We start from the raw sequence: 21,385 nt of genomic DNA on the forward strand, positions 1-21,385 counted from the left end.
AGCTAGACCCATGATGGCGAACCTATAGTACATGTGCCACAGGGTGGCATGCAGAGCCTTCTGTGTAGGGACATGCGCTGTCGCCCCAGCACAGATGAAATGCTGCCCGCCACACCCCAAAACAAGTGATGGGCAGAACAGAGCTCTGATTGGTGGATGTGGTTTCGTTTCGCGCCTCCCATTTAAGTTGATAGACAGGCAGGATTTGTGAATGGTCCCTGCTACTTTCCTTCTATTTCGAAATATCCTCCCTAACCTTTTGCTTTTTTCACCCCCAATTCCTTCCAGTAGTTATCATTTTCTATTCTTCTTTCAAAAATTACAGATACACAAGCAAATAACCTGTGCATTGATGAAACCTAATTGCAAAGAATGGTGTGTGTAAGACTAGACTAGTGGGATCTTGCACACTGCTCTCATATCTCTGCAACAATAATGGATCCCTCGCTGCCCACCTCCTTGCCCTGTGTTTGGTCCCCTTGGTGTGTTCTTTTCCTGCGTCATGTGCAGAGTGCCTTTCAAATCAACCCCTGCAAATTTTCAGCCCTCACCAGAACACTAGAAAGGAGAGAAGGACTCTCTAGCTTCGCCCTTCTTCAGTCCGACACCCTCCCGCCCTCCTGTACCAAGGCAATCCTTCACATTCACCCCATTTCCCTGCCATATTCCCATGAGGATTGCTCCCCGGCTCCTTTCAGGAACCCACCTGATCTCCCTTCTAAGGCTAGCTGGGCTCTGCTGCCTCCTCTTATCCTCCCCCCTGCTCCCCACACCTGCGGCAACACCAGGTAAAGAGAGGTGGCTGCCCTGGGACTTTGGCAGGGTGTCCAGAAAAGGTCTGCCCTGGGGAGGGGAGGGTGGCGGTGGGAACCCTGCAGATGCTGAAGCCAGAGGGACTTGGCTGACCTGGTGCAGAGATGAGAACGGCGGAGCCGTTGCAAGGATGGTGTGTGCAATCACTCTCAAAAGTTCAATTTGTCCTCCAAGATCTGAGTAGATCCTTCTAAGAAGAGTTCACTGGCTTTGTTGGGGTTTGAGAGAGAGGGGGAGGTGGGGAGAGAGGGAGGGGAAAGAGAAAGCGAGGGAGAAAGAGAGGAACAGAGAAACAGAGGCAGAGAGAGGGAAGGAGAAAGAGAAAGAGAGAGAGGGAGGGAAATAGAAAGAGGGAGGGTGGGAAAGAGAGAAAGAGAGAGGAAGGGGAAAAGAGGGGAAGAGGGGGGAAAGAGAGAGGGGAAGAGGGGGGAAAGAGAGAGGGGAAGAGGGGAAAAGAGAGGAAGGGAAAGAGAGAAAGCGGGGGGAAAGGGAGAGAAGGAGAGGGGGAAAGGGGGGAAGACAGAGAAAAAGAGAGGAAGGAAAAGAAAGGGGGAAGAGAGAAAAAAGGGGGAGGGAAAGAGAAACAGAGGCAGAGAGAGAGAAAGAGGGATAGAAAGAGAGAGAGGGGGAAAGCGGGAGGGAAAGAGAGAGGAAGGAAAAGAGAGAAATTATGTTACAAAAGTTTTTTTATTGTTGCTAAACAATATTTCAAAAGGAGAAAAAAATGAAGGGGCATAAAATTGCATTTATCACGTTCTTCTCAGAACTAGCTGAACTTGTTTATCATTATTTTAGGTAGTAAAACCTTATTATTCATGTTAAATTGCCGTGTTAACACTTTGCGATAAATAAGTGGGTTTGGGGTTGCAGTTTGGGCACTCGGTCTCTAAAGGGTTCGCCATCAGTCGCCAGGTCTACAGGTGACTTGAAAAGTGTACTTAAAAATTGTTCATTAGGCACTCCTCCTCAAACTGGAATTAATTAGATCAGTTAAAGCCCTGGGACTGTTACTGTTAATTGTAAATGTTTTCATTAATGGAGAAAGAGATGGAAGAAATACTGAATTGAACAGATTTTTTTAAAATAGGAAACATGGCTAATATTCTGGAAAAGGGACCTAATTTAAGATGAAATTAACTGAAACAAGTTAGAAATAATGCAGGAAATATAATAGAAAACAAAACTTTTCTTTTGAGAAAAATATATCAAATATATAAATGTAGAGTACAAGACATTTTGGACAGGATTGTGGTCTTCTTGGATAAATACTTTTTCTATACTTCATGCTGACTTAAGTCTTAGTCTGCTCTATCATAAAAAAGTCTACTCTGCAGAAGATTCACAGACTTATTAGTACAGTACAATGAATTCAATAAAAAGCAATATAGAAAGAAATAAACCAAATAAAAGAAGCACAGATAGTTAATGGGTTCTTAGAGGAAATTCATTAAAAAACAAGGAAAACAAGCGGAAAAAACCCCAGCATGGTTGCACGAAGGGCTCTCAGACAAATTGGAAGAGAAAAGGGATAAGTAGAAAAAATGGAAAGAAGGATACATACGTAGCTAAGGCAGAATACCAACAAATAGCACAAATCTGCAAAGATAAAGTTAGGAAAGGTAAAGTTCAGGACAAAGTAAAACTTGATACAAATATAAAAAGTTTTTTATATTTTAATTTTTAAAAAAGTTTCTTTTAATACATAAAAAACAAGAAAAAAAATCAAAGAACCACTAATAGGAGATGGTGGCAAGGAGAGGGAGCAATGACCAGAGGACAGAAAGCAGAACTGTTTAACTCATTCTTTGCATTTATCTTCATGCAAAAAATAATGCAATCCAACTTACCAAAAACAGAACTGTAAAAAACAGGCTAGGAATAAAAATTAAAATAAGCAAAAACAAGGTAAGAGAACACTTGTCAACTCTAGAAAAATTCAAATCACCAGGTCTTGATAGATGACATCCCAGAGTTGTGAGAGAACTGGCAGACATGGTCCTTGAGCCATTGAACCACATCTTTCATAGTTCTTGAAGCACTGAGGAACTACCTCAAGATTGGAAAAAGCCTATATTGGATTAGAAAGTTTTAGGAAAACTACCAACTGATTTTAAGTTGAACAGGAATGTTACAAGAAAGGGAAATTACTAGATTAAATATGACTAAGACATTTACATCATTTCCATTGAAATTTGTACTGTAGTGTTTCCTGCAGTGACACCCATAGAGTTATCTTATTTTGTATTTGTTCCAGAGCCTTAGGATGGAACTCATAGCAAAATCATTCTTAAAAATCACATTTATCTTAGCACTGTCATACTATAAATCGACATGCCATCCAAATCTTAGTTCATTACCTGTAATTCAAGTAATCTCTTATTTTGGATCAAATTCTTTTATCCAGATCAAACAGTAGACATCAAAATACATTTTCAAATCCAGTAGAGACTCTTTCTGTACTAGTTTGTATCTGATTCTCATTTTTTTCTGTTTTTAAATGTCAGCCCAAGATACATAACTTTTTTCTCTAGGACAATTTTCTTGTCATTTTTTCATAATCCTGAAAAATCATATTTTTCATAAGCATTGTTACTTTCTGTTTATTTATTCTGAAGCCCACTAAAGCTCTAAAATGATTTAACGTCTTCATCAAGTATTGTATACTCATTTGGGATTTTTGCAGAAATATAATTAAATCATCAGCAAAGGCTCTCAATTCATAAACTTCCTGCTTATTCAGGAGACCTATACTATTTCTGACAATGACTGTCCAGTCTCTTCTTAAAAGCCTCTAGTGATAGGGTACCCAGAACTTCTGAAGGCAATTTGTTCCACTACTTGATTGTACTTACTGTATCAATTTTCTCCTTAGTTCTAGATTGCTTCTCTTCCTGATTAGTCTACATCCATTGTTTCTTGTCCTGCTTTCCATGTGCTTCAGTAAATAAGTTGGCCCTCTCTTCGGGGATGGAACTGATGTTGCGGCAAAAATGGCATGCAAGATCTGGGTGAGCTACTCTTAATTTCCAACTTCTGTTGAGGAATTTGCCCCAGGAATTTACACTTTCCTGAAAATGACACTCTAAAAGAGCGGAGGTGGTTTTTAATCACTCCTCAAAAATGGTGGCAACCAAATACACAAGTTGCTGACAGACCTGAGTGACAGATCTGTGTGTCCCATTTTTGGCCCATTCCAGGCAGTGAGAATAGGCAGCAGTGGTGAGGATCCCCGCCGCCTGGAATAGGCCAAAATTGGAGCACAAGGATGCTGAAATTGGGGCACATGGAGGCTTAAAACGGGATGCGCCATGGCCAAAAATGGGGCATGCGGAGGCGGCAATAGGCAGCAACAGTGATGGGCAGTGACAGCAGCGATGGAAGTGGTGATTCCCAAAGCTTGAAAAAACTGATAGGTGGTATTCCAGGAGGCAGATCCTATCGCCAATCAGCTGCTCATGCTAAATCAGGTTGTGCTGAAGCTGACCAGGCTGTTTGCTGTTTGCTGTTTGCTGCAACGAGGGTGCAGGGCTGGCAGGTGAGCGGGACTTTGGCAAAATTCGCACAGACACACAGACATTTCCGCCCACTTTTTGGGTGGGAAGTGCATCTCACACAGCGAAAAATACAGTAATCTGCCTACAAGAAGTACATATCAAAAGACAATATAGCAAACTCTTAGAGTGCCCCAAAATTGGGAAACTATAGTTTTAATTGGCACAAGAAAAGAGTGGTGGTCTTATATAGCAAAGAAACAATAAAAGCCAAACCAATATACACAGATGAAGATAGAAGAATTTTGATGGTGCTCTTGACAGTAATATATCCACCAAACAATAAGCAAGAAGATTTTTATGGGAAACTTCAGGAGAAAATTGCAGAACTGGACTATGAAAACAGTTGCCTAATAGACTTTAATGCAATTATGGACATAAAGCTAGATTACAAAAGCAGTAAAACAAACTAAAAGGCAAGAAAAAGCTTACCAAAGACTTTCTTTAAACTGGTGGAGGAAATTAGTATTCAAGACAAATGGAGAGAAAGAAATCCCGAGAAAAATCAATATACATACTACTCAAATAGAATAGGGATAGAATCAAGATCACGTGAAGTGTTAATACCACTTTATAATGCCTTGGCAAGGCCACACTTGGAATACTGCATTCAGTTTTGGTCGCCACAATGTAGAAGAGAGGTGGAGACTCTAGAAAGAGTGCAGAGAAGAGCAACAAAGATGATTAGGGGACGAAAACTTATGAAGAACGGTTGCAGGAACTGGATAGGTCTAGTTTAATAGAAAGAAGGACTAGGGGAGACATGATAGCAGTGTTCCAATATTTCAGGGGTTGCCACAAAGAGGGAATCAAACTATTCTTCAAAGCACCTGAGGGCAGAACAAGAAGCAATGGGTGGAAACTAATCAAGGAGAGAAGCAACTTAGAACTGAGGAGAATTTTCCTGACATTTAGAACAATTAATCAGTGGAACAGCTTGCCTCCAGAAGTTGTGAATGCCCCAACACTGGAAGTCTTTAAGAAGATGTTGGATAGCCATTTGTCTGAAATGGTATAGGGTTTCCTGCCTAGGCATGGTGTTGGACTAGAAGACCTCCAAGGTCCCTTCCAACTCTGCTATTGTATTGTATTATAAATTCTGGTCAAGAATATATATGGCATGAATGTCATCAGAACCAGTGGTGGGTTGCTCCCAGTTCATCCTGGATCAGGCAAACCTGTAGTAACGGCAGCGGGAGGTTCCACCTACCTGCCTGGATGCTTCTATGCATGCACACCTGAACCAGTAGTAAAAAACTGGCAACCCACCACTGATCAGAACTAAGTACTAATGTACAGGAAATAGAAATAGAACTAAATATATGGTCAGACCACAACTCAGTTAGGATGAAATGAAAAGTATATAAGAAAAATCAATCTATATAAAAAGATAAATAATTCATACAAATAACAGGAAAAAAATGTCATTCTTCTTTAAAGAAAATAGAAAGGAAGAGACCTCATTACAAGATGTATGGGACACAGTGAAGGCATACTTTTGAGGATTAGCTATATCTTATATAGGACAAAAAATAAGGAAAAAAAGCACCATCAAAAAACCCTAGAGGGAGAGTATAACAGACTAGAACTGGAACTACAGAAAAAGCCACAAGAAAAGAAGCTCAAAAATCAAATGGAAATAATAAAATAAAAACTGAGCTTACTCAAAAAGGAAAATCTGGCACGAAAAATTAAGAGTATAAAACAAAATTTCTTTGAAAACGCCAATAAACCAGGAAGATGGTTGAAGTGGTGGGTTTCAAATAATTTAACAACCGGTTCTCTGTCCTAATGACCAGGTGGGTAAGTGGGGCTTAGTGGTCATGTGACTGTGTGGGCGTGGCCAATTCAACATTACTCAGGTCGATGGGCACTTTGCCTTAGCTATTAAAATGTAATAAGGGTTAACCGGAGAGGCAATTTCTGTAAGCAGGGCAATAAAAATTAAGCTAGAAACAACACCAGAATGTTTCCTTCCTGCCTTCCTTACAGGATTAGCCCCATAAAGTGGAAAAAAACCAAAAGAAGATTTCTTCCAACAACCAGTTCTCCGAAGCTCTTAGAAAGTTAAGAACCGGTTCTCCCGAATAGGTGCGAACTGGCTGAATCCCACCACTGGATGGTTGGCATACAAATTAAAAGGGGGGGGGAGATAAAAATTTCATAGATGAGGAAGGTACACTACAGCATCAAAATAACAGCAAAAATATAATAATTCAGAACTACTATGAAAATCTGTACAACCAAGGGGAACTATCAGATGAGAAAATAAAATGATGCCTAAAACAAGCCAGGTAACCTAAAGTCCCTGAAGAAATAAGATCTACATTAAATGAAAGGATAACAATGTTTGAATAAAGCTTCAGGATCAGATGGCCTACCAGAAGAATTTTATATACAACTACCCTGGGATTATTAATGCTGGAAGTTTACAATGAAGTCTTGTTAGAAACTAAAATAGCAAAATTCTGGATGGAAGCAAATACGATACTGAAGACGCAGACGTATTGCAGATTAAAAACTATAGATCTACAGTATCTCACTTTTAAATGTGGACTACAAGATTTACACATCAATAATAACTGAAAGATTGAAGAGATTCCTAAATTAATTTATGCATTTAGACCAGAATGTTTTTTTGCTACATAGACAAATTAAAAATATGAGAATAATTTTGAATACATTGAAATATTATGAAGGACATCTGGAAAAATAAATGGCACCAATATTTCTGGACAAGCAGAAAGCATTTGCTAATGTAAACTGGTGATTCATGATATTAGAACTAAAATATATGGAATTTGGGGGGAAATTTATTAATATGATCAAGGCAATATACACTAAGCAGATTGCAAAAGTGTTTGTATAGGTGGACACAACAGAGAATAATATTAAAAGAGGCACAAGACAAGGATGTCATTGTCCCCTTTACTATTTATTCTGACACTGGAAGTGTTAAATAAAAATATGTCAAGATATAAAAATAAAAGGCATGGAGATTTTAAAAAAAGGAAAAATATAAATTACAATCCAATATGTTAAAAAGTACTGACATTAAGATATAATTAAAAAGTATTGATGTTAAAAGTGGAAAATAACATACATGTTCTCAGATTGTCCAGGTCACTCCCTGGTTTACCTGGGTGCAACGCTGTTAAGTATAGGAGTAAATACAATGGTCCAAAGATTGTTAGAGCTATATGTCCAGATAATTGGTACCAGATGACAACTATACTTCTGTAACCAATTTTTTTCTTATGGACATTGCAGACGCACAGAACTTTGCCACTGCATATGTGGTAACCGGGTTAATATCCTGAAGGAGAAAGCCTAGATAAAAATTGTCTGCTCTCCCTGGCAATCTCTCTAATAAGGGGAGAATATGTGCAGACTTACAAGCTCTGTATAGCTCGCAGTGTAATAGAACATGTGAATTATCTTCCACTTCTCATTTACCACATATACAAACGCGTTCGGCTATAGGTGTTCTCTTATACCTGCCCTGGAAGAGTGCTGAAGGAAGAATGTTAAATCTGGCTCTGAAAAAAGCTATTCTTTGTTTTGGGAAGATCAGGTCATTTAAATATCTTGCCAATTCCCACACCCTGTTTGATTCTGTCCCTACTGTGGAGAGGCAACCTATTTAGTTCTTCTTGGAACTCCATGTCCTTCATTTTATCAATTACTACTTGCTTTGCTTGATCAAAGCCTAGGGACATTAAGAATAACGGTGAGAGCCCATAAGAGCCCAGCTTATGATCAATTGCCTGTTTCCAGGGGGAGGGGAAATTGTCAGTCAACACTACTGGGGACAGTCCCTCTGGGAAGAAATGCATTTTAAGCCAATGAATGATCATCATCTTCCAGGCTCTTACCTGAATTTGAGGCATGCCTGTCTTAATTCTTAACTGGGCATTTGGATTTCCATTGGGTGCAGCTAAGATGGCTCGCAGGAATTTGGTTTGTATGGTTTCTAGCAAGTCTCTCTTTGCAAGGATTCCTGTTTGGCCCACATTTGTGCCAATGTTTTGGCCTCAAAAAGTTTTAAGGCAGCAGGTACTAATTGACCTCCACTTGTATAAACGAAATGTTTAATTGCATTTGAGGACTATTGGCTACTTGCAATGTGTGATCCAGGTGTGCCTTCCATGTCCCTTGTGAGTGGAAAACCACCCAAGGTATCTAAATGTTCTAACCTGTTCCGAACTATATTCTTCTATTTTCCAGGAGTATTGGCTTGGTCTTATAGCAAAAACTAAAATTTTTGATTTATCAAAGTTAAGGACCAGCTTGTTTTGCCTGCAATAACCGAGTGTTGCCCTAATTGTTCTCTTCAGCCCTACAGAGGTTTGTGAAATGATAGTGGCATCATCAGCATATAAGAGAATTGGCACTTTGCGTTGTGCTAGGTTAGGAGGATGGAGATCAGGGTTCTGTAGGAGATCAATCAAGGGATTAATATAGAAGTTAAAGAGGGAGGGGGACAGGATGCAACCCTGCCATACCCCTTTTTGTACCCTTACTGAGCCGGTTAAACTCCCTTGGGGATTGCACCTCACTTTCAAGGTTGAATTGGCATACATTTTTTGTATGAGGAAGAGGAGGCATTTATTAATTGTGGTGCATTTTAATTTCTCCCAGAGGGTGATCCTGGATATTGAATCAAAGGCCTGCTTAAAATCAAGGAAGGCCACAAAAAGAGAGGATTTTTTTTATATGTGTATTTTTGTACTAAACGGTGGATCTTCCTTCTCTAAAACTGGCTTGTTCGTCTTTGATGTTAGCCAATCTTGAAGTTTACAATTTAGGTGTTTTTCTGAGAGGACTGCCACCTTTTATCTGACTCTTTAGCTGTTTCTCTGGCTCTTTGCTCTTTTTCCTTTTCCTTATCCTGCAAATGGGAGTTAATCAAGTCTTCTGCAAGAACTTTAGTGGGGGTACCTGGGACCCGATATTGTACTTGAAGAAAAACAGCTAAATCTTTTTTCAATGTCTCTACATCATGTTGGATGGCAATTAATTGTTCAAATATTGAAACCACGTTTGCGCTGTGAGAAGGCATTGCTTTGCCATAAACTCAGTTGAATTTTCCCACGATAAACTTTCCATACTCTGAATTATCTGGTTGTTGGTCGCCTTTTTTGCCTTTAGCTCAGCCTCCATATAGGACGTTATTGGGCTAGTTGTTTGCAAGAAGAGCTGGCTTTCAGTTTGTTTCCCCCCACCCTCCAGATCGGGAAAGTTTAGTAAATGCTGTTTTGTCACATCTTTTTGCGGTCTTGTTCTAATCTCTCCAGATTGTTGGAGATGGGGGGGGTTAGTTTTACTTACAGATCTCTTGCCAACAAAGAGCTCCTCGATTCTTGGTTGTTTTGCTGTCTTCACTGGAGGGAGAGATCCTGGGCTGATGCCATGGCGATTCTTTCTTTTTCCCATGCTTTTTTAATTCTTGGCAGCAACAAAAGTTTTTGTTTGTATTATGTTCTATGCTGTTATCTCCACCAAAAAATGTTAATTAAATAAAAAATGATCCAATGGGAGTACTAAAAATTGATAAAATAAAATAAAACCGGGAGGCACTACTGAAAACACTCTCCAGCTGCACCTGCTGCAGCTCTGCCTCCAATACAAATTACAAGCTTTTGCAAATGATTTGGTATTCATCATAGAGGAACCACAAGAAATGGGACTCAAATTAATAAAGAAAATAGAAGACTATGGTGATGTTGCAGGATTAAAAATAAATAGAAAGAAAACTAAAATCTTAGTTAAAACCTTACAGATAAACAGAAAAAAGGACTAATGGAAAAGATAGACATTCAGATAGTAACAAAAGTAAAATTTTGGAAATCTACCTATCCACAAGATCTGTAGCTATAAAAAAGACAGCTATTTAAAATTAATACGGTGAATTAAACTGGATTTGGAAAAACATGCAACCATCAATTTCAGGAAGAATAGCCACCATCAAAATGAATATCTTATTGAGACTGTTATAACTGTTCCAAACAACCCCAATAAAGCTGGAAAGGAAATTTTTCAAAGAACTAAATAGAATAGTATCCAAATTTATCTGGCAAGGTAGAAAGGCAAGAATTACTACAAGTCTCTACTAATAGAGGAGGCTTTGGGTTGCCAAACTGGGAATTATTCTACCAAGCAGCTGTCCTTACTTGGCTAAAAGAATGAATAATTCTGAGACGATTACTTGTACTGGACGGACATGATTTGCAACTAGGGTGACATGCCTTCCTATGGTACAAAGCACACAAATATTTTCAAGGACACTATATTAGAAATTCTCTGTTCTTAATATGGGCAAAAATCAAGGAAAACAGTATTTGAAAATACCAGTCTGGTACTCCACGATGGAGGCACTAATACACCCAAATGTGATGGATATGGGACAAATTGTAAGATACAAAGATATTTTGAATAAAAAGGGGGAATTGAAAAATAAACAGGAATTGAATGGCCAAGGGAAAGACTTAGCATATTGGCTGCATATACAGATATAATATAGATATTATAAAGATGCTAAAACATATGAAGAACCAGAAGAATTGGATCAAATCTTAATGGAACCGGAGAAGAAACTACGGTATTTTGGGAGTATAAGATGCACCCTTCCGCGCCCAAAAAGAGAGTGAAAATCTGGGTGTGTCTTATACACAGAATACAGCATTTCTGACCTCCCAAAACCCCACACCTTCACAAAAATGAACATGCAGAGGGTTTGGGAGTCCTGCAAAGTGCTCTTGGGGGCTGGGAAGGGCAAAAACAAGAGGAAAGGGGGGCATTTTTTGCTCATTTTTGCCCCCCCCCGCCCCCAGGAACACTCTACAAGCCTCCCAAAGCCTATGCATACCCTGTTTTTTTGCAAAAAAATGGGCCCATTTTTTGCTCGGTTTCTCCCCCCCCCCCAGCTTCCAGGAGCACTTTGCAGGCCCTCAAACTCTCTGTATGCCCCATTTTTCACAAAAAATGAGGTGTGTAGAGGGTTTGGGAGCCTCCAAAATGCAAAAACTTTTTTGTTTAATTTACCTCTTCAAAATCTTGGTGCATCTTATACTCTGATGCATCTTATAGTCCAAAAAATACGGTAATTAAAAAATTCTATAATTATCTATTGACTATTAGAATGGAAGAGAAGCAAGTAAAAAAAACCATGATAGCATAGGCTAAAACATTGGTTATTCTATAGAATTGGACAAATGCCAAACGTTTTGGGAAACTATAAATTGACAATGTCCACTGCACACAAAGAAAACCTATACAAAATGTTTTAGAGAAGACATTTTGCTCTAACAAGATCAGCTAGAATGTTTAAGAATATGTCTGCCAAGTGTGGGAAGTGCAACCTAACACCGGGCTTGGACTATCAGAAGTAGTGGGCATGCTCGAAAGCAAAAAAAATCAGACTAAAATACACACCTGGATAGAAAATATGATAAAGGAACATATAGATTTAAAACTGGAAATATTTCTTTTGGGCATTATACCAGAAAAATACAGTAAAAAGTATGTATATTTAATGTATTAATAGCAGCCAGAATTATATTTGCACAACACTGGAAGGACAAGGAGATTCCTACAGAAGAAAAGATAATAACAAAAATCTTGAAATGTGCAGAAATAAATAAACTAATACCTGAAATTAAAGAAATGGAAGACACTGAATGTTTTGAGATATGAGATCTGTTTTATCGATAATAATAAGAGAAACAGAAGTTAGAACTTTTAAAATTACAAGAGAAAGATTAATTTCACTATTAGGGTTCATTATTGTAACTTATTAATTTTGATTAGAATTAATAATTGATATGTATTAATATGATGAGGGAAAAGCACTGTCATTACAAGTTTACTATTAGAGGTTATTATTATTATTACTATCATGAGTATTACTCAAAAGAATTATAACCAGACAACAAACTGTTTATATGAATATTGAATATGTTGCTCTTTCTATTTATTTGTTTTTTTTTTAAAGTTGGCCCTCTCTTTCTTGTGGCAGTCCTTCAAGTATTAGAAGATTACTATCATGTCACCCCTGGACCGTCTCTTCACTAGACTGACCATATCCAATTCCTGCAATTATTCTTCATACATTATTGGTTCTAGGCCCCTAAACATCTTTCTGGTCTTCTTTGAACTCTTTCCAAATTCTCAACATCTTTTTCGTATTGGGGTGACCAAAATTGGATGCAGTATTCTAAGTGTGGTTTTACTTCTATCCCTTTGTTAATTCAACCAGTGACATGCAGGCAGGGGAGGCAGGGCCTCACCACTGTCATCATGAAAAGAAAAAATAAATAAAAAGAAAAGGGCTGAGGTAGTTGCTGCCAGAGTCACAGTGGATGACTCTGCTTAGTGCTTAACTGTTTAAAAAAGCCTCTAAAAAAGTGCCCTCTACAGGAGGAGGCGCGAGAACCACGTGCCTCATTTAGTCTATCTTTATGATCACTCGAGCAGAGTTAAGCAAGGGTTAAAAGCCAAAAAATTCCTTATGTAAATGAAGCACTTGGTTCTCTCGCCTCCTCCTGTTGAGGGCACTTTTTTTAGAGGCTTTTTTAAGCAGTTAAGCAGAGTCATCCATTGGGGACTCTGGCAGCAGCTAATCCAGCCTGACCTCAGCAGCTCTTGCCTTTTTCCTTTTACGTTTTTACATTTTCATTATGGCAGACAAGAGCAGAGTTGAAATCCTCTGTGAAACAGCTGGAAAAGGTATGTGGGTCGGAGGAAGGGGGAGAAATTCAAAATTAATGTAATTTGTAAGTAATTGTATTAATTTGTGTGTGTGTGTGTGTGTGTGTGTGTGTGTGTTTTACCCGTCTCTGCTGGCGCGCTGGCTGGCACTTTTTTTATGTCGGACATAGCGGCAGGGCTATTGGACATAGCAGCAGGGCTTTTGGACATAGCGGCAGGGTGGCTTTCGCCTCTAGGGCCGGGGTGGCGGGGTGGCTTTGGTTCCATCCAGCATTGATTCTTTGAAGCTTTCCATAGGTCCTCCATTGGTTCTATCGAGCATTGATTCTTTGAAGCTTTCCATAGGTCCTCTCTGCTTTTAAAGTCTTTCGTTGGTCTAAGGAAGTTTTTCCTCTATGGTGGACACAGCGCTGGGGCACCCAAAAGCCTCTATGGTGGACACAGTGGCAGGGCGTCCAAAAGCCTCTATGGCAGACACAGCGCCGGGGTATACAAAAGCCTCCATGGCGATCACAGCGCTGGGGCATCCAAAAGCCTCTATGGCGGACACAGAGCTGGGGCTTTGGGACGTTCAAAAGCCCCGGCGCTGTGTCTGCCATAGAGATTTTTGGACACCCCGCAGAGCAAAAGCCGAAAGAAAGTGCCCCGCCGCTTCTGTCTGACATAGAGACATCCCACGCCCCGCAGCTGGGTCGAACATAGCTGCAGGACATGGGATGCCTCTATGTCAGACAGAAGCGGCGGGACACTTGCTTTCGGCTTTTTCCTCCCCCACAGGCCAGAAGCGGTGGGGTGAAAGCCAAAAGAAAGCACCCCGCCGCTTCTATCTCACATAGAGGCGTCCCGCACCCTGCAGCTGGGTCAGACATAGCTGCGGGGCGCCTCTATGTCAGACAGAAGTGGCGGGATGCTTTCTTTCAGCTTTTGCCTGCCCCGCAGGACAGAAGCGGTAGGGCGCTTTCTTTCGGCTTTTGCCCACCCCGCAGGACAGAAGTGGTAGGGCACTTTCTTTCGGCTTTTGCCCGCCCTGCAGGGCAAAAACTGAAAGAAAGTGCCCCGTTGCTTCTGTCCGACATAGATGTCAGACATAGTTCTATGTCAGACATAGTTGCAGGGTGGGCAAAAGCCGCTTTCTTTCTTTTTGCCTCACCAGCCATAAACGTCACCGCACGTCACTGAATTCAACCTAGTATTATATTAGCTGCTGCCACATACTGTTGGCTCATGTTTAGATGGTTAGGACTCCAAGATCACTCTTGCAGTTATGATTGAATAATGTTTCACCTAGCCTGTACTTGTACTTTTGGTTTTTCTTGCCTAAGTATAACACCTTGCTTTTCTCCAGTTAAATTTCATTTTGTTGGATAGGGGCAAGTAAACAGGCTTATCGATATCCATCTGGATCTTGAGTCTATCTTTTGGGGTGTTGGCTATTCCTGCCAGCTCCGTGTCATCTGCAAGTTTGATGAGTTCCCCTTTTATTTCATCATCTAAGTCACTTATGAAGATATTGAAGAGTATTGGGCCTAACACAAGACCATTGTAGTTCCATTAAGGACTACATATTGAATGTGTTTGTCAGCCAGTTACAAATCCATCTGCTGCTGATGCTGTCTATCTTACATTTTTCTAGCTTAGCAAGAAATAAGTTGTGATCAACTTTGTCAAATCCAAGAATATTACTATCCCCAAGTGTACTATGTCCAAGTATACTATGTCCACTGCATTTTGTTGGTCCAATTCAGTCACTTTGTCAAAGAATGAAATAAGATTTGTTTGATGTGATCTGTTTTTGACAAACCCATGTTGGCTACTGGTTATAACTTTGCTTGTTTGTAATTGTTTGCAGATTTGGTGCTTGGCTATTTTTTCCAGGATCTTCCCAAGTATTGATGTCAGGCTGATTAACCTCTAGTTTCCTGTCCCCTTTCTTGGAGATGGAAACCATATCAGCTCTTTTCCAGTCTTCTAATAATTCTCCAGTTCTCCAAGATCTTTGAAAAATACAGTTCCAATATCTCTTCTGCTATCTCCTTCAGTACTTTAGGATGTAATCCATCCTAGTGATTTGAATATCTGCCCATGAAAAAAGCCAGCTTCCAATAAAACATGAGCTCTGTAGACCAGATGCTAAGCTAAACAGGCATTATTGATGCAGGATTTTAATGAGGCCTCAAAACCATGGCCATGTACATAGACCTAACTGTGGCATATTATCCTCTGCAAAAATCTGTCTATTAATTAATAACATGCTGCATCCTTTCAAATAATAATGTTGTAATAATACTTACAACATAAGTAAGATTAAATAATAGCTTCTCACAATGGCTTGCCAAAAATTTCCCAATGGAATTTTTTTCCCATTCCAATTTCGCTACAGACCCACTTTTTAAATTTCTTTTTTTCAATTTTATGCTCTAGCTGGAGACATTTTGCTCCTAAAGAGATCCCTTTATTCTCTCTCTAAACACGTTTCTTCAGTTATAGAAAGCAGAATTCAGTTTACATCTCTAATATTTCAATTGTGCTTGAAATAACAAGCTCGATAACAAAATACAAAATTTGTTTCTTTTCATGCAGCCAAACATGATATTGCTAAACAACAAAGTGTATTCGTTGGAAACGGAGGCACAATTTGCCCCACCCTGCACTGCAGTCATAAGATACATTTTCCTCTCTGCTGACTCAGAGGCCGCTCTCTCCACTCAGCCAGAATCAATTTAGAAAGGCAGATGTGTTTATTTCTTGGTAGTCCTGGTGCTATTTTCATTTTGTTAGCTTATTTATTAGCTACCCACTGCAAATTAAATTAACTTACTTTTCAAAGCTTTCTGTGGGTTCTGAAAAAACAACCCAGTGCAGCTGGGGAAAGTGGGAAAGGAAAAGAGTCATTTTTTCATCTGCAGAACTGAAGAAAGAATGGTTTAAGATTACAACATCAAAACCAACAGCCAAAAACATGAGAATGAGGTTCCTGTTCCCATTTCTAGTTTAAAACATTTTTCTAAATTTAGCTATTTAGTTTTCATGAGCTTAGTTATATGTTCTATCCTGTTTTTATTTGTTAAGCAAAAAAATGACATGAAATTATTGTGTACATTTTCTCCTAAACTTTGCACTTCTGCAAAGTGGGTTTGAAGTTTCAAGAAAGTATATATAATATTCTTAAAGGATACTCTAAATTTGTACAATAAATTTATATTTTATTTAAGAAAGTAGCACACTTAAAATATAAATGTAATAGTTTATTTCATTTTTTTATGGATTTTAATTTTAAAAAGGAATTGTACTTCCGTTCTTTTGAAGGTAAATAGTGGCATTTTGCTTGTGCTAAATTAAGAACACTACTAGAATACAAAACAGTAAGAGGGGACATTATCCAAACTAAAAGAATAAAGGTATTCAGAGGTTCAACATGTTCATCAATTCAGGAAGACCCAGACGCACATTAAACATTGTCTAGACTAGGCAAAGGATGCAGTGGCTCAGTGGCTAAGATGCTGAGCTTGTTGATCAGAAAGGTTGGCAGTTTGATGGTTCGAATCCCTAGCAACGCCTAACAGAGTGAGCTCCAGTTACTTATCCCAGGTTCTGGCAATCTAGCAGTTTGAAAGCATGAAAAAATGCAAGTAGAAAAAAACTTTGACTGGAAGGTAACAGCGTTTCCTGCGCCTTTGGCCTTTAGGGATGCCGGCCATATAACTGTGGAGACTTGTCTTTGGACAGCACTGGCTCTTCAGCTTTGAAACGGAGATAAGCACTGCCCCCTAGAGTCAGGAACGACTAACACATACCGCATTTTCCAGCGTATAAGATGACTTTTTAACCCCAAAAAATTATTTCAAAAATCGGGGGTTGTCTTATATGCCGGGTATACCAAAAAACCAAAAGAAAAGAAAAAGCGACACCACCAAACAAAAAGCCGCACTGCCACCAGTGCAGATGCCGGCCTTTCAATTGATAACCTCGGCGCTCCTCACCTGGGCATGTGGATGGATGAGCACTGGGATGGCTTAGTAAGGTCTGGCTGGCAGGCTGGAGAAGGAAGGCACTGAGCTCAAACTACGAAAGCTCAGCAGCATGGAGGCTCTTAGCTGGCTTGCAGGTGCCTGAAAGTACGGGGTCATCTTATATGCCCAGCCGCCTTATACGGCATAATATATGGTATGTGCAAGGAGACCTTTTACCTTTACCTTTAGACTAGGCAAATACAGGTAGTCTTCAAATTTGAGCCCAAAATTTCTATTGTTAAGTAAGACATTTGTTAAGTGAGTTTTGCTCCGTTTCACAACCTTTCTTGCTGCAGTTAAGTGAATTATTGCAGTGTTAAAATAGTAACATGATTATTAAGTGAATCTGGATTCCCTATTGACTTTGCTTGTCAGAGGTTTGCAAAAAGTGATCACATTACCCAAGGACACTTCCACCGTCATAAATATGAGTTAGTTGCCAAGCATCTGAATTTTGATCACATTATCATGGGTATGTTGTAATGGTTGTGTGAAAATGGTCATGTCGATTTTTCAGTGATACTATAAAGTTGAATGGTCACTAAATGAACTGTTGTAAGTCAAGGACTACTTGTAAACCATTTTGATTCCTGAGTTACTATACTCAGTTGAAAAGTACTACAACTGAAAAGGTGAACATGAAAACCAGCAGGCCAGCAGGAGATGCATATGCATGTGTGGTGGAGCTGACCTTGGGTGATGGCTCATGTGCCTGCAGAAGAGAGGTCTCTGCATTCCACCTGTGGCACACATGCCATAGGTTCTCCATCACGGGGTTATGGGAATGTGTAATGAAAGAAACTGAAGGAAAATTATCAGGCAATATGGACTGGATTTCTCTGCTGAACTCATACATATTTCCCTTCACCAAAAAATGAATTACATGTACCGCCCATTTAGTACTTTATCAGAAAAAAACTATATTTTCCACTAATGTAGGCTTTAAGATGGCATTGATACATACAGCCCCCTCTTATGCCTATCAAATTTCAGTAACTATAATTCTTACAAAAATCTTCTGTATGGCCAAATAATATTAGATGTTGTTGAACTGAAATCACATTGTTTGGCCATGAATCATTAAGGACCATAATCTTTATTTCTGAGAGATTGTGAAAGCATCATAATTAATGGGGTCAATGCATTTGTTTAGTTTTTATGGAGGCATTGTTGTATTGTTTATTGTTCTAGAAGTTTTGGTCTCTATAGGTAACCAGGTTTTGGTCTTTGGTCAAGAAGGCTGTCTGTTTATGTCAGTTTTAACTGTTTTAATTGTTGGAGAGAATGTGTTAATGTCTTCTGGAATGGCAAGCATATCAAATCAAATTTATTAAATGTGTTATTACAAAATTTCTTATGAAAAAGCCAGCTGCAATGTATTGCCATTTTAACAATATTTAAAAGCCCTGTCAGAAATTAAATGTGATAATCAGACAAAGCCCAAAATTAGCAGTCAGGACTAGTAATCATTTTCAGGGAATTAAATGTCTTTTGCGTTGTATGTTTAATCCAAGATAACATTAATTAACAAAATATGTTAAATTTAGAGCAGCTTCTATAAACATTACATTGTTTCCAGAATCTGAGAGTTCTGTAAAGTTTCTTCTTTCATGATTTTAGAGGGTCCTTAAAATACAATTTTATTTCATTGGACCTTCAACCCTAATTAAAATTTTTGTAATTCATCTTGATGGAGGTAGGGGTTAATTTATTATTACTATTGAGTTTCATAATTTTGTTTTTTTTCTATTATTACTTTTATAGATTAATGTGTTCATTTTATTCACAGTGTAACTTGCTCAGAATTTTTAAAGTTTTCTGAGTAAGATGGGCTATAAAACTGCAAATAAATACATAGGTCATAAAATATAAAAAAATAAAATAGGCTACCATTTGTTGAAACAACATAATCAGAGATAAGAATGTTTTGCTTCATCATCCAGAACAGCTGCTTCTTCTACAAACAATACAAAAGCAAGCTTCTGAACTGAAAGATATTCTTACTACTCACTATTTCTCTTTCAGCATTAATCAAATATTTCCACAACAATAATTAATACAAAACTAATCATGTGTCTCTGAGAAAAATGGGGATTGGTTGGTTGGTAGGGTTCTGCAAATGAGCTTTTAACTACTACTCATTCTTGAATTTCAAATGCTACCATGTTTTTAAATGTAACTACGGTATGGTCTATGTTCTTTGCTAGAAATTCCTTCCATAAATTTGAATGCATAATCTTTAACAATGTAAAGTACATATGAAGATATGGGGCAAAACAAACAAATTTATGAACAATGTAAAATATAATCATTTACCTACCTGATTTTCCCATAGTTATGCTCTTGATTTTAAAAGCTGCTTCTCCTTTAAATGCTCCGTTGTGCTAGAAACTGGCTGCAATTTCCTGGTAGTGGATTCAAAGAATCTGCTTCTCCTTTAAATGCTCCCTTTTGCTAGAAACTGGCTGTAATTTCCTGGTAATGTTCCAAGCTCCTTGACTGCATGAAACAACCATGCATAATAAAATGCAACCGCCCATTCACAGTGCTCAATAGTCTAATGACGCCATATAAGGAGTAAAGTTTTTTTTTCTTCTTCTAAACTTGAAGCTCCCTTGTAATCAAAGATTCTTCATCCTGCAAGTAACATAGCAACACAAGAAAATACAGAATGATTTCCTGTATTAGTGAAAGCAAGAGGAAATCAAGAGAAAAAATATTTAAGCAAAATATGCTAAGGGAATTCAGTAATGCACATTTTAGCAAGAACAGGATTCTGCAAATTAGTTCAGTCTCTTCCATGCTATAATCCTGAAATGTTAGTGTGTGCCTGACTACTGATCTAGGAAGTTGTTGCATGTTGAATTTTTAACAATATAAACTTTTACTATATGCATTTATGTAATTCCAAGATGTAATAGAGCAAAACATAAGCAAAGTACTCAAAGGGTTTTGTCATGCTTATATAGGTAATCATTGTTGCTGCCTGATAATGTAACCAAGTAAATAGATTTAAGGCTACTCCTCACATTTTACCAAACAGAGCACCTTATTTGCTGTGTCTCTTGCAATTCTATCCAAAATAAATGTAGAGAGCTTGCTTAGCCATGACAGCAGCTCAAATTATCTGAACACAATTTTCTGCTAATTCAAGGAAAGTATTAAAAACAGTAAAATAGCTATGAGGAAGTGACCATAGGCAGGTCTAAGAACACAAATAGCTTGTTTAAAACTCAACCTAACTGCAACTATGCCCAATTTGTTCTGTGGCCGCTCGTGGCCGCTCACAGACAAGATGCTGCATGGCTCGTGCTGATGATGCCCCTTATGGCAGGATGCTGTGAGGCTCGGTACACTGGTGGTGCTGCTCATAGCTGGACACTGCGAGGCTCAGTGCGCCAGTGCCACTGCTTGCGACAGGAGATTGCATGGTGCATTGTGCCATTGTGTTCATGAGTCATGACAACGGCGTGATAAGCTTCGTGGTATTCTCTCACAAGTGGCAGCACCTGCATGATGAACCTTGCAGCATTCTGCCACAAATGGCCACCAGTGGCTGCAGAAGTTGAGCAGCAGTTTGATACATGTCCGGGTGTGGGAGGCCTGGATGCAGTGGGCCTAAGCTGGGGTGGGTCACTTGGGGCAGCTCGTTGATTTTTATGCCTGCACCTCACCCCACCTCATATAACCAGATGGCAGGTGGGGCTTAACTAAGGTTTATTTTGAGGGCAGGACTTATATTAAGTGGTGTGAAAATCTGGGTAGGGCTTGTTTTTGGGGTAGATAGTAATTTTCAGAGAAACACGGGTAGGTGCAAATGACCAGAGGGGAAAAGAGAACGGAAAAGTGCAGAAGTAAAAAGAAGATGGATACAATAAAGTTAAGTAAACTTTAAAAATCAAAGGAAAGAAAAAAAAAATAGAGAGTAATTGCCAAATATGTCTTCCTAGACTTGTGCCTAAACCTTTGCAATGAAACGCACTGAGACAGCAACATCATTTAATTATGATTTATTTAGAATATTCTGATTAAAAATAATTCCTCTCATTCAAAGTGGGAACCCAGATCATCGGCTTTCAGTCCTTCTTACAGTTGACACATCAATAAAAATGCAAGGGAAAACTTCTCCTCTTCATAGTAAATCAGCTACATGGAGTTAAATAGGAGTTAAACATACTAAATCTGACAGCACATATATCCATTTAAACAAGTCTTATTAAAGCAGATCTTGACATTACATTTAAAATGTTAATAAAGAAAAAAAAAGTCATAAGGTTGTTTGAAGTTTATGGAGAGACAAAC

At 38.8% G+C, this 21,385-nt stretch overlaps 1 protein-coding gene across 1 annotated transcript in view; it reads right to left on the reverse strand.

The window, feature by feature from the left end:
* GLIPR2 (GLI pathogenesis related 2) overlaps positions 1–19,601 on the reverse strand; it is a 49,217-nt gene extending 29,616 nt beyond the window's left edge. The window contains exon 1 of the mRNA XM_087713187.1: positions 19,404–19,601. Within this exon, the coding sequence (XP_087569313.1) occupies positions 19,404–19,416 (13 nt within the window). The 5' untranslated portion in view covers positions 19,417–19,601. The remainder of the gene's footprint in view (positions 1–19,403) is intronic.
* Between the last annotated feature and the right edge of the window lie 1,784 nt (positions 19,602–21,385).

This window comes from Thamnophis sirtalis, unplaced genomic scaffold (assembly GCF_051295495.1).
Source record: "Thamnophis sirtalis isolate CommonGarterSnake01/CBP01778 unplaced genomic scaffold, rThaSir2_p1.2 scaffold_4, whole genome shotgun sequence".
Classification (NCBI taxonomy): Eukaryota; Metazoa; Chordata; class Lepidosauria; order Squamata; family Natricidae; genus Thamnophis; species Thamnophis sirtalis.